The 16,313-nt window shown below is 50.4% G+C and overlaps 1 protein-coding gene across 2 annotated transcripts in view; it reads left to right on the top strand.

Moving 5' to 3' along the window:
* The first annotated feature begins 806 nt into the window (after nt 1–806).
* Nucleotides 807–16,313, top strand: part of WIPI1 (WD repeat domain, phosphoinositide interacting 1) — a 30,697-nt gene continuing 15,190 nt past the window's right edge. The window contains exons 1-4 of one of the 2 annotated variants that reach the window (XM_081218801.1): nt 807–974; nt 5,135–5,217; nt 6,583–6,752; nt 10,734–10,830. In XM_081218801.1, the coding sequence (XP_081074927.1) occupies nt 895–974; nt 5,135–5,217; nt 6,583–6,752; nt 10,734–10,830 (430 nt within the window). In that variant the 5' untranslated portion in view covers nt 807–894. The remainder of the gene's footprint in view (nt 975–5,134; nt 5,218–6,582; nt 6,753–10,733; nt 10,831–16,313) is intronic. The other variant, XM_081218800.1, reaches the window with a different exon arrangement.

Here is a 16,313-nt window from a genome sequence, read left to right as displayed (position 1 = left end):
TTCAGGCAGAATTGTTTAGCAATTCTGTGCTTCAGTTACGGCTTCTTTAAATTGGGCATAATTACGCTTTCCTCCCAAAGTTTTGTAAGAATTCAACGAGATAATACACATTGTTAACACGGTGCTTGACCTATGGTAAGAGTTCTCAACGGACAATGGATAAGATGACGTTCTACCTATCTGGCCTCAGCATCCTCCTGTTAGAAACAGTTTTCTGAGCAGCTTGAAGACTCTATGAGAGGGTGGGGCTTTGGCGTCCAACGCTCTCTACTAAACTGTAAGTTTAATAGACGGAGTGTTACCCAGGACACGGGGTTGGGTGGGGCCGGAACGAGCGCGCCCGCCTGTCTGCTTTGCCGCGGCCGCGACGCAGACGCCGGACCGGAGCCTGCAGGCCGGGCCCAGCTGCCTGGCTGGCCCTTCCCTCCTCCCGCTGTGCCCGGCCGCCCTGGCAAGGAAAACACCGCCACGTGGCCTGCAGCCTTGGCGTCACGTGCCTCCTCCCAATGGCAAGCCGTGTCTCGGAGTTGGGGGCGGGTCGCCAGCAGGGAGGTTCCGCCCACAGCCGTCGCCAATTGGCCAAGGGTGAGCCGGGGCGTGGGCTCACGACCAATGGAGACCGGCAGTGGGGACCCCGCCCTCTCGGCGGCTGGGTCTGCGGGACCCGCAGGACCCGCAGGAGGGGGCGGGGCGGGGCGGAGCTGAGCGCTGAGGGGCGGGGCGACGCGGGGCCCGGGCGGGGCCGGGGGCGGGGCCGGGGGCGGGGCCGGGGCGGGGCCGGGGCGGGGCCGGGGGCGGAGGGGGCGGGCAACCCGGCCCGCGGGGCCGGCGCCAGCGGGCTGCTGAGGTGGCTGTCGCCCGCTCGGAGCGGCGGCTTCCCGGGTCGAGCCCCCGATGGAGGCCGGGGCCGCGGACGGCCCCTCGGGCGGGGTCGAGGAGGCTCTCAGCTGCTTCTCTTTCAACCAGGACTGCACGTAAGCCGAGGCGCCTGCCCTGCCGGGAGGTGGGGGAGAAAAGTCGCGATCGGGGGTGTCGTCCAGTTGGCAACTTGTGCAAGAGGCACGGGCCTACACCCCCAGAGGCCTCGGCGGACGGCCGGTGCTGCCGGACCGGTGAGGGTCCCCGAGCCGCCCCTTCGGCCTCCCCGTCCTCCAGGAGGGGGCTGAGCGCCCCTGTCGCCCGCTGCCGGCCGAGAGCCAGGAGGGCCCGGCCGGGGGGAGAAGGAGGGAGTTAGCCGGGGGAGTGGGGCTGAAGGAGGCCAAGGAACGTGGGGGGACGGGGGGCGGGGTAGTGACCAAAGTGGGGGTCTGGGGAAGGAGGGGCAGAGGCCAAAGCAAAGGAGATGGGAGAGGACGGGGAAGTTGCAAGCTGACCCAAGGCGTGGTAGTTGGGGCCCAGGAAGATGGGAGTACAGGAAAAACTTTCCCATTTGTCCTTGAGCATCTCAACGTGGCATCTGGGCAGGGCCAATGACTCAGAGGCAGCCTATCCCTGCGGCCAGGCCAGCCCCGGTCCCAGCCCCAGCGCAGGGCACCTCGCCCGCCGGATCTGGGCGTCCGGAGCCTCTCCATTGCTCTCACTGTGTCTTCACGTAGCCCACTGGAGAGGCTGAGCCTCCATCTGGGAGTCCAGGAGCCCTTTCCCGGCCCAGGCTGCCTCCCGGGAGAAGCATGAACTCCACTCTGTTGCTTTTTGACTGGATTTTTAACGTTTCACCTTGATGTTCCCATTGGGACTTTGGCCAGAGACCCGGGAGTTGCTGAACTGCGTTTCAGACATCTGGAGGGTGTCCCTTAGAAGCAAACTTCTGCTCCCTTACCTCTTCTCATGGGATTGTTAGACACCAGCTCTGGGCACCATATGGAATAATCTCTTTGGAGTGTGCACCCAGAGCATTATTAGGCAGTGATGACCTCTTCCCAGTTTCCCATTTCCTGCTGTACCAGCCTCTGTTGTGCTCCTTGTTTGGAGTCGGCTTCAGGTGTGTGTTGGCCGTCTGTGCCTGGGCTATGCTAATATTGAACATTCAGTGGTGTAATTAAGGCCATCGTGTACCATAAGCAACCCTGGCTTCCATTCCCTTTGTGTTTCTGTTTAAAAACACCCTCTGCCAAACAGTATACCTTTGTTCAAAAAAGCTGTATGTGTAATCGTGTAATCCAGTAGCTGGACAACTGGGTTAGATGCGGGACTTTCAAGCTTTCCTTGACCACAGCCCACAATAAGAAATACATACTACATTACCCAATATCCAGATACAGATGTGTGTATACACACACACACGCACACACACACACATATATGTATAATATCACTGAAAAGCAATTCACAACATGCTGTTTGCTCTTAATGTGTGCAATACCCTCTGGTATTTTGTGTTTCTTTTTTTTTAAAGCCATTCGTGACTTACTAAATTATTTTCTCATGGGTTGAGAGCCACAGTTTACAAAAATGATGGTCTAGATACACTTCTGATGTTTTGTAAGAAGCATTTTGCAAGAGAGGATGGCTGTTGAAATGCCTGGGTGTTTGCCTTCCCAGTTGAAATCAGGTTAACGAGGGGAGCTGGCTAGTTTGCTCCTTAGTAGGAAATGTTCTCAATTCTGCTTTGTAGCATTGTTTATTACATTTTTTTAAAGGGATGTTAATTTTTACTCTAGGTAAGTCCCAGCTTTCTATAGCAGTTGGATAAGAATGTTATTTTCAAAACCATAGGGTGCTTGGGAAGTTAATTTCCTTAGTTCCCTACTGCCAGTTCTGTCTTCCTGGCTCTGCTGGGCAGCTCTGTCGCACCTATAAATAAAAGTTTTTGTCACAGTCAGTTGCTTTGAGCCTCAGAGGGTATGACATTGGATTTTAAAATAAGTCAAGCCCCTTGCCGAATACATTTCAGAGAGTCAGCGTGTCTTTTTCTGTAAGTACAGGCCAAATTTAGGGAGAAGGTTGGTTAGAAGACAACTAACCTTTAGCAGTCTTCACTTCATCCTTCATGCTTGGCCCTGTGCCAGACAATTTGGGTGTGTTTTTTTCATTTGATTCGTGGTATGTATTTGTCCCAAATCCCATTTTCATGAGAGGTGATGAGAATTATTTTTCTTCCTACAAAAAGGCCTTGTGAATGAAATAAGGTTTTAGTCTGAATTCCTTGATTCAGAGTTTTTTGTGGTCATTGATCAACCATTTAAAACACAACAGTGATCACACTGCCATTTCCCATATTTAAAATTCTTGTGGAGAAGGGCATATGTTTGAAAGTTATTTTAAGTTGCCAGATCTTTTGGTTAATATTATAAGACTCTAATTACAACATTTTTTCCCTTACTTGCGAGCTTTAGAAACTTTGGTTTTGCAACTAACTGCACACATATTTATGTGAAAAAAGTTTATGGGAAGAAGGTTTAGAAACAGTGACCCCTATGGAGTATGTATATTTTGAAGTTTTAAGATGCGGCTGGCTGGCCTTTCGAGTTTGTTTTCATTAGAAGCCAAGCCCCAGTTCTGAGCGCACTGGTGCCTGATGCAAACGTCTAATCCCCCAGGTTAGCTGCTCAGCAGGTCGGTTGGGGGCGGGGGCAGGGGGGCAAAGGAGCAGAAGCAGCCACCTTGCTGATTAAAAGTCAACTGCCATCCCAGGGAAGAACAAATGTTAGGGTAGAAAAAAACAAAATTCCAGGGAGAATCATATGACCTCTTTTTTAGGCTAGTGAAACAAGAGCCTTGGCCATCCAGGCTTGTAGCAGTGAGCTGCTTATTTTAGTCTATGTCTCCCTGTGAAGAGCAAAGCTCACCTTTTCATATGTTTATTTTGAATGAGGGAGTTGGACTAATTGTTATGTCTACAGGACCATTTTAAGGTCCATTTCAGCCCTGACATCCCATTTCCCAGGGGTCAGGGTCTGATGGCTTCTCCTGAGGGTGCTCTGGGTAAGATTTTGGTCATCACTGAGGTGTTGAGGGCAAAGCAGGAGAGAGCTGGATAGGAATTCTCAACTGCCGAACAAAACTGACTCATTTGCTTTCATCCTGGGGCCAAGGAAACCTGGGTGCACATTCTGTATCTATTGGTTGAAGAGTGAAAAATTAAGAAAACAAGATTCTGGACTTCCCTGGCGGTCCAGTGGTTAAAGCTCTGCACTTCCGATGCAGAGGACGTGGGTTTGATCCCTGGTCAGGAAACTAAGATCCCACAGGCTGCACTGCGCGGCCAAAAAATTAAAAAAAAAAAAAAAGAAGAAGACAAAATTCTTTTAGCCCCCGTTGTCCCAGATAAGGTTTAGATTTTGCTTTGTTGGTAGGTTGCAGTGCTGGCTTTGTGAAGCAGATGATAAAGCAGAGTTCTCAACCATGGCTGCCCATGAAAATACTTGAACTGAAAAAAAAAAAAAAAAGAAAGAAATCCAATTAAATAAAAAGCCCAGGGTTGGGGGAGCCGGGTAGACTAGACAGTCACCAGTATTTTTCTTAAAACTTCCCAGGTGAGGTTAATGTGCAGCCAGGGATGAAAACCACTGGTATAAAGTATCTGAGATGCTTTCATGGAAAGTGATGGAAGGAAGCATCTATTAAATTTTGCCTGCTGATGACCTACTGTGTCTTCTAAGATCATGTATTTCTTTTTTAAGCAAGAAAGAAAGAAAGAAAGGAGGAAGCAAGGAGGGAGGGAGGGAAGGAAGAAAGTGAAGGAAGGAGAGAAGGAAGGAGGGAGCGAGGGAGGGAGGGAGGAAGGAAGGAAGGAAGGAAGGAAAGAAAAAAAAATAACTTACCTCTTGGTAGCACTGTGATGAATATTGTCACAAACATGCCATTTTTCCTACTTCTGCCCAGCTGGGAAAGCATGGTCTCTGGTGGGCCTGACACTTCATTTGACGATAGAGCCCATTCAGTTTCAGGTCTCTTCACCATTTCACATGTTTGTATGTAGTTGTCTTTGACTTCTGCCTTTCGACTGGACCTGCCCACCTGACAAGGCATGCTTGCTTCACCGTCTAGAAAGTGATCAAATGTCTCGGCTCCTGAAGTTGTATGTGTATCTGTCCCCTATGAGGCTAGAGGGACGGAGGGTGTCTCTCTTCAGACACACCTGTGGTTGGACCCCGTACCTGTTGTCATTCCCAGGCTGTCCTTGCCTTCACAGATCCCTCGCGATTGGAACCAAATCTGGTTATAAGCTGTTTTCTTTGAGCTCCGTGGAGCAGCTGGACCACGTCCACGGAAGCAGTAAGTGTGTGCGTGTGAGAACGTCAGGGCACCAAATCCTCCCTCTAGACTCGAGGCTGGGGCGCTGCTCAGCTTTCTGCATTTCCCTCCATTAACCCGCAAGCTTACAGAGTCAGTATTTTTTCAGATTTAAATGTAAATCATTGTTTCCACTTGCTTTAAAAAAAAAAAACCCACCATGAAACACTAGTAAGATTTGGCAATAGCTGAAGTAACATTCTCTTTTTACATTAAGAAATCCTTTGAAATTGCATTGTTGACACTTTTTCGTATACTCATATGTACAGTCATCAGTTTTTATAATTGTCAAAGTGAAAGTTCACTTACGATTTTTTTTTTTTTGCCCTTTTATTGGCACTGTAGAATACTGGTAACATTCCTTCAGTCATGGAAGTACTTTCCTTGTTTTAATAAAGCAGTAGTCTCCCATTCACAGACTCCATATCAAAGGCATTGAAGTACTTCTAGTGAATATTAAAAACAAGTCCAGCTTAGAAATGTGCCTCTCTCATTGTCTCAGGGAAGCTTGTTGTTTATGCCACCATCATATTGACGAAAACACACTCTTCGGATTTCCTGGAAAGAAAGTGGCTTGGCAAATAATATCTCAGGCTCCCAATTCATTTGTAAGATGTTATTTTTATTATAACATTTTTGTGAAGATTCTGCTCTGTATCTGTCCTGCGTTGTTCCCTGTGGGACTTGCTGGAGCCCAAGAAAGGCAGGCATGTGGAAAGAATGTTCCCAGAAAGACACGGAGGCCTCCTGTCTACAGGTGCTCAAGAGGCTTCCTGATTTACCTTCTTCCTGGGTACAGAAGGACCTCCCTGGTCATAACACAGATGTCCGGGGTATTACCAACAGGAAAGGGATTCCGGAGAGAGTCAGGGAGCACAGCAAGACGGGCAGGAGGCACAGAATTCACTGTGCTCCTGCCCCCTCCCCTCCCCCATCATGGTGGCACCTGTACCTTTTAGCAACAGGGACCAGAAGAATTCCGGAAGCAGAGCCTCCGACAGAGTAGTTACCCCTTTGAAACCTCTCGTGGAGAAACAGTGGATTGATCCAAACCTCCCAGATATGTTCTGCAGAGAGGACAGCGGCCCCGGAGGCGGGGCTGTGATTCCGGCCGCAGAGGGCATCAGGGGATGCTCTGGAAAGCCCGGCTTTACGTTCTGATCGCCGGGCTCTGCCTGACTGTCGATCGTGGAAAGGGCTTGGGAACTTGGGAAACGGGTAAAAGTTCACTGTCGAGGGAAGGGACGGGGAATCTCTGCAAGCAGGCGGTAAGGGAGGGAGGACCCCAGGAGGCCGGCGGGCTGACGTCTGCGTCCCCTCGGCCGCCTCCCCACCCCCCGCCCGCAGATGACATCCCCGACGTCTGCATCGTGGAGCGCCTCTTCTCCAGCAGCCTGGTGGTGGTGGTGAGCCACACGAAGCCTCGCCAGATGAACGTCTACCACTTCAAGAAGGGCACCGAGATCTGCAGCTACAGCTACTCCAGTAACGTCCTGTCCATCAGGCTGAACCGGCAGGTAAGGGGCTGGCGCATCCCTCCGGGTAGCAAGGCTCCCGCCGCTGGGGACCGAGGAAACAGCGGAGCATCTCTCGGGATGGTCATCTCTCGCCAGCATCCAGCTCTGTCGGGGGTTTTAAAACTCAGGCCGAGGATGATGGGGACATGGTTTGAGTCGACGCCACACACTCGTCTCGGTGGTGAGACTGCCCGGACCGCCCCCGGGCCCCGGTCCTTCCGCCTGCTGTGATTTCTCAAACATCCGCCACCGGCTAGGCGAACGCTGTCCCCCTGGAGCCAGGCTGGGTGGAACCCTGGCTCAGAATCTGTCCCGTGAGCCACTGCAGGGGCACCTTAAGCCAGAGGGACACCCTTCTTGTTTGGGCCCTAGATGGTGGCATTCCTTGCCGGCTGGTGGTCACGCCTGTCAGAATAAGCCCCTGGAGAGAAAGCGTGGTCCTCCTGGGTTAGTGCTGAAGCCAGTCGGTGAAACCGCCCCTCCTCTTGCTGGGACCGAGTGCCAGGCTCCTCTTCTTTCTCCCGGCTAAGCCTTGAAGATGTTTCTGGTGGTGTTTTCTTTGTTGGAGGAAGGGTTAGTCTTATCTCAAACGTGCAATATACATTCTTTTGAAAACTATAAGTTCCCGTTAAATAAGCATTTGGGGGTACTAGCCGAGTTTCCCTTGAATTATTAGATTTTAAATCCTATGAGGGCAGCGGCTGTATCCATTTTACTCGCTACTGTAAGGCCTGGTAGAAGAGACAGTGCCCGGTAGAAAAATGCTCAGTGAATATCTGTTTCCTGGCTGCTTATTAAATACAAAAACAAATAAGTCAGTTCTTTATATGACCGAGCAGATCTGTGTATTCAATTAAATATCCCCAGGGTGCTGGAGGTCCTTGCCTTCACTGAGGACATCGTTTTCTCCTTTGTACCTAAACTATTAAGTGCTTACTTTTTTTTTTTTTTTTAAACAAATGAGACAAAGTGCTGCCTTAAGTTTATGAGAAGGAAGAGATTGTTTCTTTGGGTGGATCCACTGTGTTGACTGCCTATCCATTCAAGTCTGTATAAAGCAGGGTGGTAGAAAATGGCCTGAGAAATAGAATACGGCGTATTTTAGAAGCAAGGAGTAGCAGGGGATAAAGAAGATAAGGCCAGTTCTTGGCAAGAGAGGGAAAGGCGGTTTGAGGGTTTTCAACTTGAAGGCTTTTAAGCACAGTTCTTGGCTCCAGAGCTGTCCCTGAAATGTCTTGGTTGCACATTGAATTTCTTTGCAGGACATTTTATCTTTGCATACGTTGATAGCCAGGGTATAAAAATTAAGACTGTTTAGGCAAATATCCCGTAAAGATCAGAACCCTCAAATGGTATCCACGGTATTTATTTGTATAATGTCTCTCTTGTTTGCTCTCTGATATTTTCATCAGCAAATGGGACTGTTAACCTTTAGGTGCCACCCTCTCCTCAATAAAACACCCATTAACTTCAAAGTTCCCCTGCCGCATCTCCTAAAGAACTTCACGGCACCTAGAACTTCTCCGCTGTTCACAGCCAAGCCAACTGGACCCCAGGCCGAGCAGGGCTCTCTTCCTTTAGCATTTCTTCTGCTAAGAAGATGATTTGAAACAGGTCTGGGAAGTTTTCGGGGTTTGCTTCTCTTAAAAACATTCAGATTTGGGACTTCACTTTTGGTTTACGGGGCTGCTAGTGTGCCCTCCCTGCTAGGCCAGGGTCCTGCCGCTCCCCCCCCACCCCCACCGCACCGAGGATGTGAAAATAGAGGCTGCTCTGTCTATTTCATCAGGTCCTCAGGCTGTGCAGTTCCTTTCTGAAAAACAGGAAAAACGTCCAAGATTTGTGTGGGGAATTTAGAAGAAAGAAAACCCCTATTATCCTCTGAATCTGTAGAAAGGAAGAATATTCAGTAATTGGGACCTGTTTCATTTTTAGTTGCTGTTAATCCCCTTCTACTAATAGAGGAAAGGTATTCTGTGGAATAAAGACAATAAACCAGATGTATTTGGATTTGTAAATGTCCACAGTTCTTTGACCATCTGTTCCGAGGGGCTCTTGTTACCCAGATGGAGATTGACTGGATGGAAGCCTCCAAGGGCAGATGCTGTAAATAATTTTCTAGTTGACAAAAGGAGTTTTTACTTCTAGGACCTAGACAAGTAGATGAGAAGCAGGGTGACAGGGAATGAGCTGAGCTGGAGGCCAGCCCAGGGTTCTGCTGAGACCGGAGACTGATTAGTAAAGGGAGCCATTGCCAGGGTGGCGCTCATCCCAGGAACGAGCCCTCACGTGAAACACAGACGAAGTGCCTCCTCTTTGCCCCTCACTGTTCTCTCTGTGTGTTTCCCTTGGGTCGGGGGGTGACCTGAAATCCGGCCGAGTGGACCACAGAGCAGGTGGTGCTCTAAGAGCTGGTGGGGAAAGATGCGGATGAGGCCAGAGAAGCTAGGAGTGGAGGCTGCCCCTGCAGGAAGGGGCGCGGTGAAGACCCCGTATTCTGGGGTCACACGTGGGGCTGGGGGTGGGGACACAGGAGCGAACCCGAACCCACGAACATCAACAAGCATAGAGCTCTCTAGTCCAAACCGTAGTAAGTGCAGGCGAAAGGCAAAGCGGTGCGGTAAATCAGGGACTGTATATTTTACGGAGAAGCACTGATATATGCCATCAATTCGGAGACCCTGTTAGAATCTTTTTTGTCAGCCCTCTGCACCCAGCGCTGTGGCCACAGAGCCTTAACAAAACCTGAGAAAAGTGTTTCAATGTTATCTTTCCGCTTGGTTCAACTGACAGTCTCCTGAAAAATTCTGAGCTGGGAAGAGTCTTACTGGGAAAACAGCATCGCAGGCTTTTCCCAGAAGGGGAACCCACCGCTTCTTAGTGGTATTTTTAGGTCCCTTCCTTTCCAAGAGTTGTTCCAAGAGTTGTTCCCTGGGATGAAAGGATCTGGCCCGGGAGCAGTGGTCCTCACGTCTGGGGTCCGTGTTGAAACCCCCCTGAACGAGGGTCTCCAGGCAGAGCCCAGGCCTTGCCCCGGGATGCCAGGCGCTCATCAGAGTCTGAGAAGCGCCGGCCTGAAGGAAGCCGAGGCGGCAGGGGCAGGGGAGAAGAGGCCTGTGGAGGGCCAGTAGCCCCTGGACCAAAAGCCCCTTCCTGAGGGCCCCACACTCGCACCCAGCACCTGCCCTGTGCTGAGCCGGGCGTTCTGCTCCTCTAGGCACCTGACACCTTAACCCCGAGGCCCGCTTCCACGTGGCGCTCGGAAAGAGACTTGAAATCTGACAAGTTTCCTTTGAAGAAAAAGAGAAGGGTGTCCGGGCACTGGGTAGGGGGAGCCCCAGGGAGAGGAGCCCATCCCAGGGGGACTGCGGGGCAGGGGCGCTGGGCGGGGTGTCCCGTGAGGGCTGGAGGGTGTCTCGGGTTCCCTTGCCGGGGCTGGAGAGAGGGCACACGAGTGGGTCTGGGCGAGCGTTTGGGTGGATCGTAGTTCAAGCTGGCCGTCACTTGGGGAGGGGAATGTAACCCCGGGAGATGCAGAGGAAGCCAAGGTACCCACATCCGGACAAGAAGGGACTTGGCTCTGAACATCGAAGGGGGCCCGTCTGATGGGAAGGCAAACAGAGAAGTTTACCCGGAAGTGTCTTCACTGGCAAAGGGAGTCTGATCAGGAAGTGTCCAGGATTCCCTGGACTGAGGAGAGGGAAAAGTACAAAACCAAAAACAAGAACAAAAAAAAGAAGGAAATCTCAATTTCTAAATGGAATTTCCAGATATCCTGTATTTAGTGCTTCTGTCCAGGTGGAGGGTGATGTATACGCGGCTGTGTGCACATAACGTAAGCTTCAAATTGATCATGAAAATTCCTCCCCCTTTCGGCTTAGAATCGAGTTAGGATTCACAGGAAAGAGGCGTGATCTCAGGATGGTTGGGCCCTTTTCAAGGAATCAGCCCCGATAGATTGATGGGTCTGTGTGATTTCAGAGGCTGCTCGTTTGCCTGGAGGAGTCCATTTACATTCACAACATTAAAGACATGAAGCTTTTGAAGACCATCCTGGATATTCCTCCAAACCCGACAGGTGAGCCCCAGCCCGGGCCAGGTGCCCCCAAATCTCGTGTCCGGGTGCTCCTTTGCACCCGCTGTGTTTCCACCCAAATTGAAAACCCGAAGCAGCGTCTGTCCTTCACTGCTTTATAAATCTTCGTGGTGTTTGCCTTGAAGCTTTGTCTTAACGGCGGCAGATTCAGATTATATTAGGCCATGCGTCCTGCAGGAGGGCCGTGTGACCTTCCCTGCAGCCTGGGAGAAACTCCTTTCCCCTGGGACCCGTTCTCAGCAAACGTGTCCAAGCATTTAGGCAGACACGTAGGAGATGTCCTGCATCTGACGTTGCAAGGTGCTCACCCCTAGTTATCTTTGCTGGTTGTTCAGTATAGAGCAGACGTCATAATCAGAAGTGGATTCTACCTGACCGGGAGACAGACAATCCAAACCGAAAAGAAATGTGTTTTCTTACGTTGCAGACAATTCTCTGTATGTGGGTGATATGCTAGGAGGTTGGACTGTATTAAATTCTCAGATGTAACACTGTTTAATACATTTTCCTGATTTAAGAATGGGAGCAGCTGGGATTGGTCAGGTTGAAATGGCAGACGATGACATTCTGTGAATCCCTGGCGGCAGAAGTAAACGAGAAGGAAGTTGTGTGGTGGGACAGGAGCCACCAAACCAGAACAGTTTGCGGATTTACAAAATCCGCACTCCAGCTTACTATGTAAATCGCACTCCAGCTTAGTATCGTTAAATGATTGCTTCAGTTCACTGCGGTTTTCTAATTCGTTGACTTTCACCGAATTTCAAGATCCCTGTGGCCCGACCTCAGTCACCTAGACTCTTTGAGCCTCAGTTTCCTCACCTGTAAAATGGAATAGTAACCCCCGTCTCACAGGGGTGGCGTCTGTGGCGGTTACCTGCTCCCGGCCTGCTGGGCAGTACTTCCTCCTCTGGCCTCATTTCCTTCTCTCCATCTGAGTTATACAGATGGCCCTTGCTGTTGACTTCAGTGCTTTAAAATTTCAGCCCTGACAAAACCGTACTGTATTTGAAAAGATCACAGCCATTGAGGCCATTAGAAAGCTCTGTGGGAGAACGACTTTAAAGCCTGTTTCGCAAGTGGAGGGTGGTAAGTGAAGGAACCAGTTGCCGGGGACGGGGTGGGGGGTTAGTTTCTTTTTGGGCTGTTTTTCAGGAATGAGAGGTTGAACTAACCTGGAAAAGTGTTTATTGCAGACGTGCTACGTGCCCAGGGCCATAGCAGGCACTGTAGGTACAGACTACATACCAGGAACCCCAAACCCTTGGGACATGGTGCACAAGTGCCCTGGCGTCTTTGGAAGGTTTGGGACCCAGGGGGTGACAGCTGAAAGGAAGATGTGCTCTTCTGACAGGGCGGGGGAGGTGAGTGGGGTCTGAGCAGAACCCACCGGAGCCGCGGGCCTGGGCTGGACCCTGGTGGCTTTGGACAGGGGACATCTCAGGGGGGCAGGGGACATGCCAGGTGAGCAGGGACATTCCAGGCAGGCAGGGGACATTCCAGATGGGCAGGGGACATCTCGGGGGCAGGGGACATCCCAGGTGAGCAGTGGACATGCCAGGTGGGCAGAAAGCTCACAAGCTGCCTGTGACTCTCCGTTTCCTTGAAAGGAGGGGAGCCGGGCACCGTCAGTGGCCTTTCGAGCGGGCGTCCCACGGGTCAGGGCAGCCGTCAGCCCCCCTCACCCCTGCGGTCACACCCTCAGCCGCTCAGCCCAGGGGACGGTGCTGCCTGCCTTCTGGGCCAAACCTGTTCCTCCTGCGAAAAGCCCGTCTCCTCTTAACTTTGAGCAAATGCAGCCGTTTGTCTTAGCTCAGAAAATGCACTGATGGCCTCCGTTTTGCAGTTTACACAGGGAGAAAGGAGGTTTGCAGGTGTAGGGCCATTTGTGCTTCCTGTTAGGATGTGTGCGCCTCACAAAGGGAATTGTTTAATCTCAAGACAACTTAGAAATGATGGGAGGTGTCCTCAGGTAAACATTACCAGTGGGCTGGGGGTAGAGATTTAGCCTTTCCTTCTGAAAGGCCAGGGATGGGTCGAAAGACCAAAACTTGGGTCTTATTACACACCTTTGACGTTCTTTGGAGAGAGAGGCCAAGACGGCTTCAAATGCTGACATTTATAATCATCCTCTCAGCTTCCCCTGAGCTCTTCCTACTTCAGTAAAATGGGGATGATCCTTTTTACCCCACAGAGTTATTATGGGGATGATTCCCTGAGGGCGGGGAGGGGGTGAGAGTGAAGTCCCATCTGCTGGGCACACGAGGCTCAGCCAGGCTCGCCCGCCGGCCGGTTCCATGCATCATGTCCATCTCCAGCCAGGAGGGCAGGCTCGGGACAGGTCGGAGTTTCCCTGCAGTGACATGACCCGTCCCTCGCTCAAGGACCCCCAGCAGACTCTGAGAGTCTAAAACCACGTAGATAAGATCCTCAGAGGCCAGGAGTCTCCCTCATTTGTTCCCACCCTCTCATGTATTTTCTGAACAAAAAACTGTAAGATGGAAACTCTGGCCCTTGATTTGATGAGTCTTCATGGGTACAGAACAGAGGGAGATGGGGCCTCTTGGCTGACTGGCTCAGCCACACAAATTCTGAATGTCTTTTGACTTTGTGAACTACGAACACGTGATATACACAGAGTTCTGTCATTGCTTCACGCTCAGTCCCGGCCGCGGCTGTAAATTTCCTTCCTTCTGTCTGTTTGTGTCATGCCCATCCCTGTTGTGTCAAAGACTGCAGGCTGCTTCCTTTAAAGGGTTTGGCCAGACGGGGCTCGAAGTTAATTTCCTGCTAGCACAACAGTCTGTACCCTGAGCAGCTGAAGGTGGAAATCTCCATTAAAAAATCCGCCAACGGGGCCTCCCTGGTGGCGCAGTGGTTGAGAGTCCGCCTGCCGATGCAGGGGATACGGGTTCGTGCCCCGGTCTGGGAGGATCCCATATGCCGCGGAGCGGCTGGGCCCGTGAGCCATGGCCGCTGAGCCCGCGCGTCCGGAGCCTGTGCTCCGCAACGGGAGAGGCCACGACAGTGAGAGGCCCGCGTACCGCAAAAAAAAAAAAAAGAGGGCCTCCCTGGTGGCGCAGTGGTTGAGAGTCCGCCTGCCGATGCAGGGGATACGGGTTCGTGCCCCGGTCTGGGAGGATCCCATATGCCGCGGAGCGGCTGGGCCCGTGAGCCATGGCCGCTGGGCCTGCGCATCCGGAGCCTGTGCTCCGCAACGGGAGAGGCCACGACAGTGAGAGGCCCGCGTACCGCAAAAAAAAAAAAAAAAAAAAAAAAAAGAAAAAATCCGCCAACGGCAGAACTTGGGGATGCTGTCGGTCTTACGGGGTTTCACGGAATATTGGGGGAGCAGTCTACACCACACAGCAATGTGTATAATGGGACACAGTAGCTGTTTATTCCCCAGCGAGAGCCCTTTCTGAAAATGTAACGCAGGTGGGGTAAACGGTAGCATAGAGCATCTGTAAGTACAGAGACGATTTCTCTCCTTTCTATTTTTAAAAACTGGAAAGCATATTCCATTAATCAACCCAGAGGGAACTGCATTTTATAAATCACTGTTAACTTGCTTTAATTTTGACATATAATACTATAAATACCAAGGTAAGAGTGATTTAGAATCACAGGACTTCCTTCTAATTCCAGCCGATGGTGCCATTGGTTCTTGAATGGAAATCAGGCATTTTTCTTCTCCAGCTGCAGAAGGATTACAGCCAAACCATTTCAGTGGAATTATAGCTGACCATGATTTATGAAAATGTGTGTCAAGTCTGAAGTCCAAAAGCCACATCAAAACCTAACTCCTTATATTTAAAAAAAAGGAAAAAAGCCAGAAGAAAATATACTCAAATATTGAGCATAGTGAAAAGCCTCTGGGTTTTAGAATTATGGGTGTTTTTTTTTTCTGTTTCTTTATATTTTCTGGGCTCTACAAATTTTTTATACTATCACTTTTATATTATAAAATAATATCAAAGAAAAGGCTGGGACTTCCCCGGTAGCACAGTGGTTAAGAATCCACCTGCCAATGCAGAGGACATGGGTTCGAGCCCTGGTCCAGGAAGATCCCACATGCCGCAGAGCAACGAAGCCCGTGCGCTACAGCTACTGAGCCTGTGCTCTAGAGCCCACGTGCCACAACTACTGAAGCCCGCACACCTAGAGCCCGTGCTCCGCAACAAGAGAAGCCACTGCAATGAGAAGCCCGCGCACTGCAACGAAGAGCAGCCCCCATTCACTGCAACTAGAGAAAGCCTGCACGCAGCAACGAAGACCCAACGCAGCCAAAAATAAATAAATAAATAAATAAATTTATTTATTTTAAAAAAGAGAAAAAAGAAAAGGCTCATTTCCCTTCCTATAAAGGGTTTCAGGGGACACTTGTGACAGAAACAGAAGACGAGTAGAACGGGAATATCTAAGCCTATAGAAAAGTCTTCCTACTTTCCTTGGGGGCTTCACAAGAAAGAAAATGCATTCTTAGAGCTGGGTGGATCTGTCTGAGAATTGGACCACAGGAAGCCAAAGGAGCTCACGTTCAGCTTTTCTGGGGACCGTCATTAAGTTGCACAGGTTGGTACGCACGGTGCCTTGGCTACATTCAGGTGGGCTGGCCGAGGTGCGAGCCAGAGGCAGAGCTGTCAGGTACGTGGTTACGTGGCAGGGTGTACCTGCCCTCGCCACCATCCTTGGTCCCTTCCTGTCAGACTCTCGTGTCAACTCACTCTCCATTGGGTGTTACAGGAAGCTCCATGTTAGCTGAAGAAGTTTAAGCTTCCTTCCTTTCTGGAAATATTTACATTTTAATATACAACTCTGAAGGTCACCTCACACCTATTAGAATGGCTATTATCAAAAAGACAAGGGACAAGTGTTGGCAAGGGTGTGGGGAAAAGGGAGCCTGTGTGCACTGTTGGTGGGAATGTAAATTGGTGCAGCCACTGTGGAGAACAGTGTGGAGGATCCTCAAAAAACTAAAAACGGAGCTACCTTATGATTAAGCAATCCCACTCTGGGTATTTATCCCCCCAAAATGGAGACACTAACTCAAAAAGATATCTGCAGCCCAATGTTCATTGCAGCAATATTTACAACAGGCAAGACATGGGAACAACCTAAGTGTCCATCGATGGATGAGTGGATGAAGACGGTGTGGCGTATAGATATAATGGAATACTACTCAGCCATAAAAAAGGATGAAATCTTGCCACTGTGATGATGTGGATGGACCTTGAGGGCATCACGCTATGTGAATTCAGTCAGGCAGAGAAAGACAAATACCATATGATCTCACCTATATGTGGAATCTTCAAACAAAACAAACCAGCTCACAGGTGCAGAGGAAAGACTGGTGGTTACCAGAGGCTGGGGGTCAGGGGGAAGAGAGGTGTGAAATGGTTGAATGGGGTCAAAAGGTGTAAACTTCCAGTTAAAAAATAAGTCATGGGGGTGTAACATTCAGCAAA

The sequence above is a fragment of the Mesoplodon bidens genome, assembly GCF_964165515.1.
Source record: "Mesoplodon bidens genome assembly, chromosome: 19".
Taxonomy (NCBI): Eukaryota; Metazoa; Chordata; class Mammalia; order Artiodactyla; family Ziphiidae; genus Mesoplodon; species Mesoplodon bidens.
The sequence above is the reverse complement of the archived record's forward strand: the minus strand, read 5'-3'. Positions and strand labels throughout refer to the sequence as shown.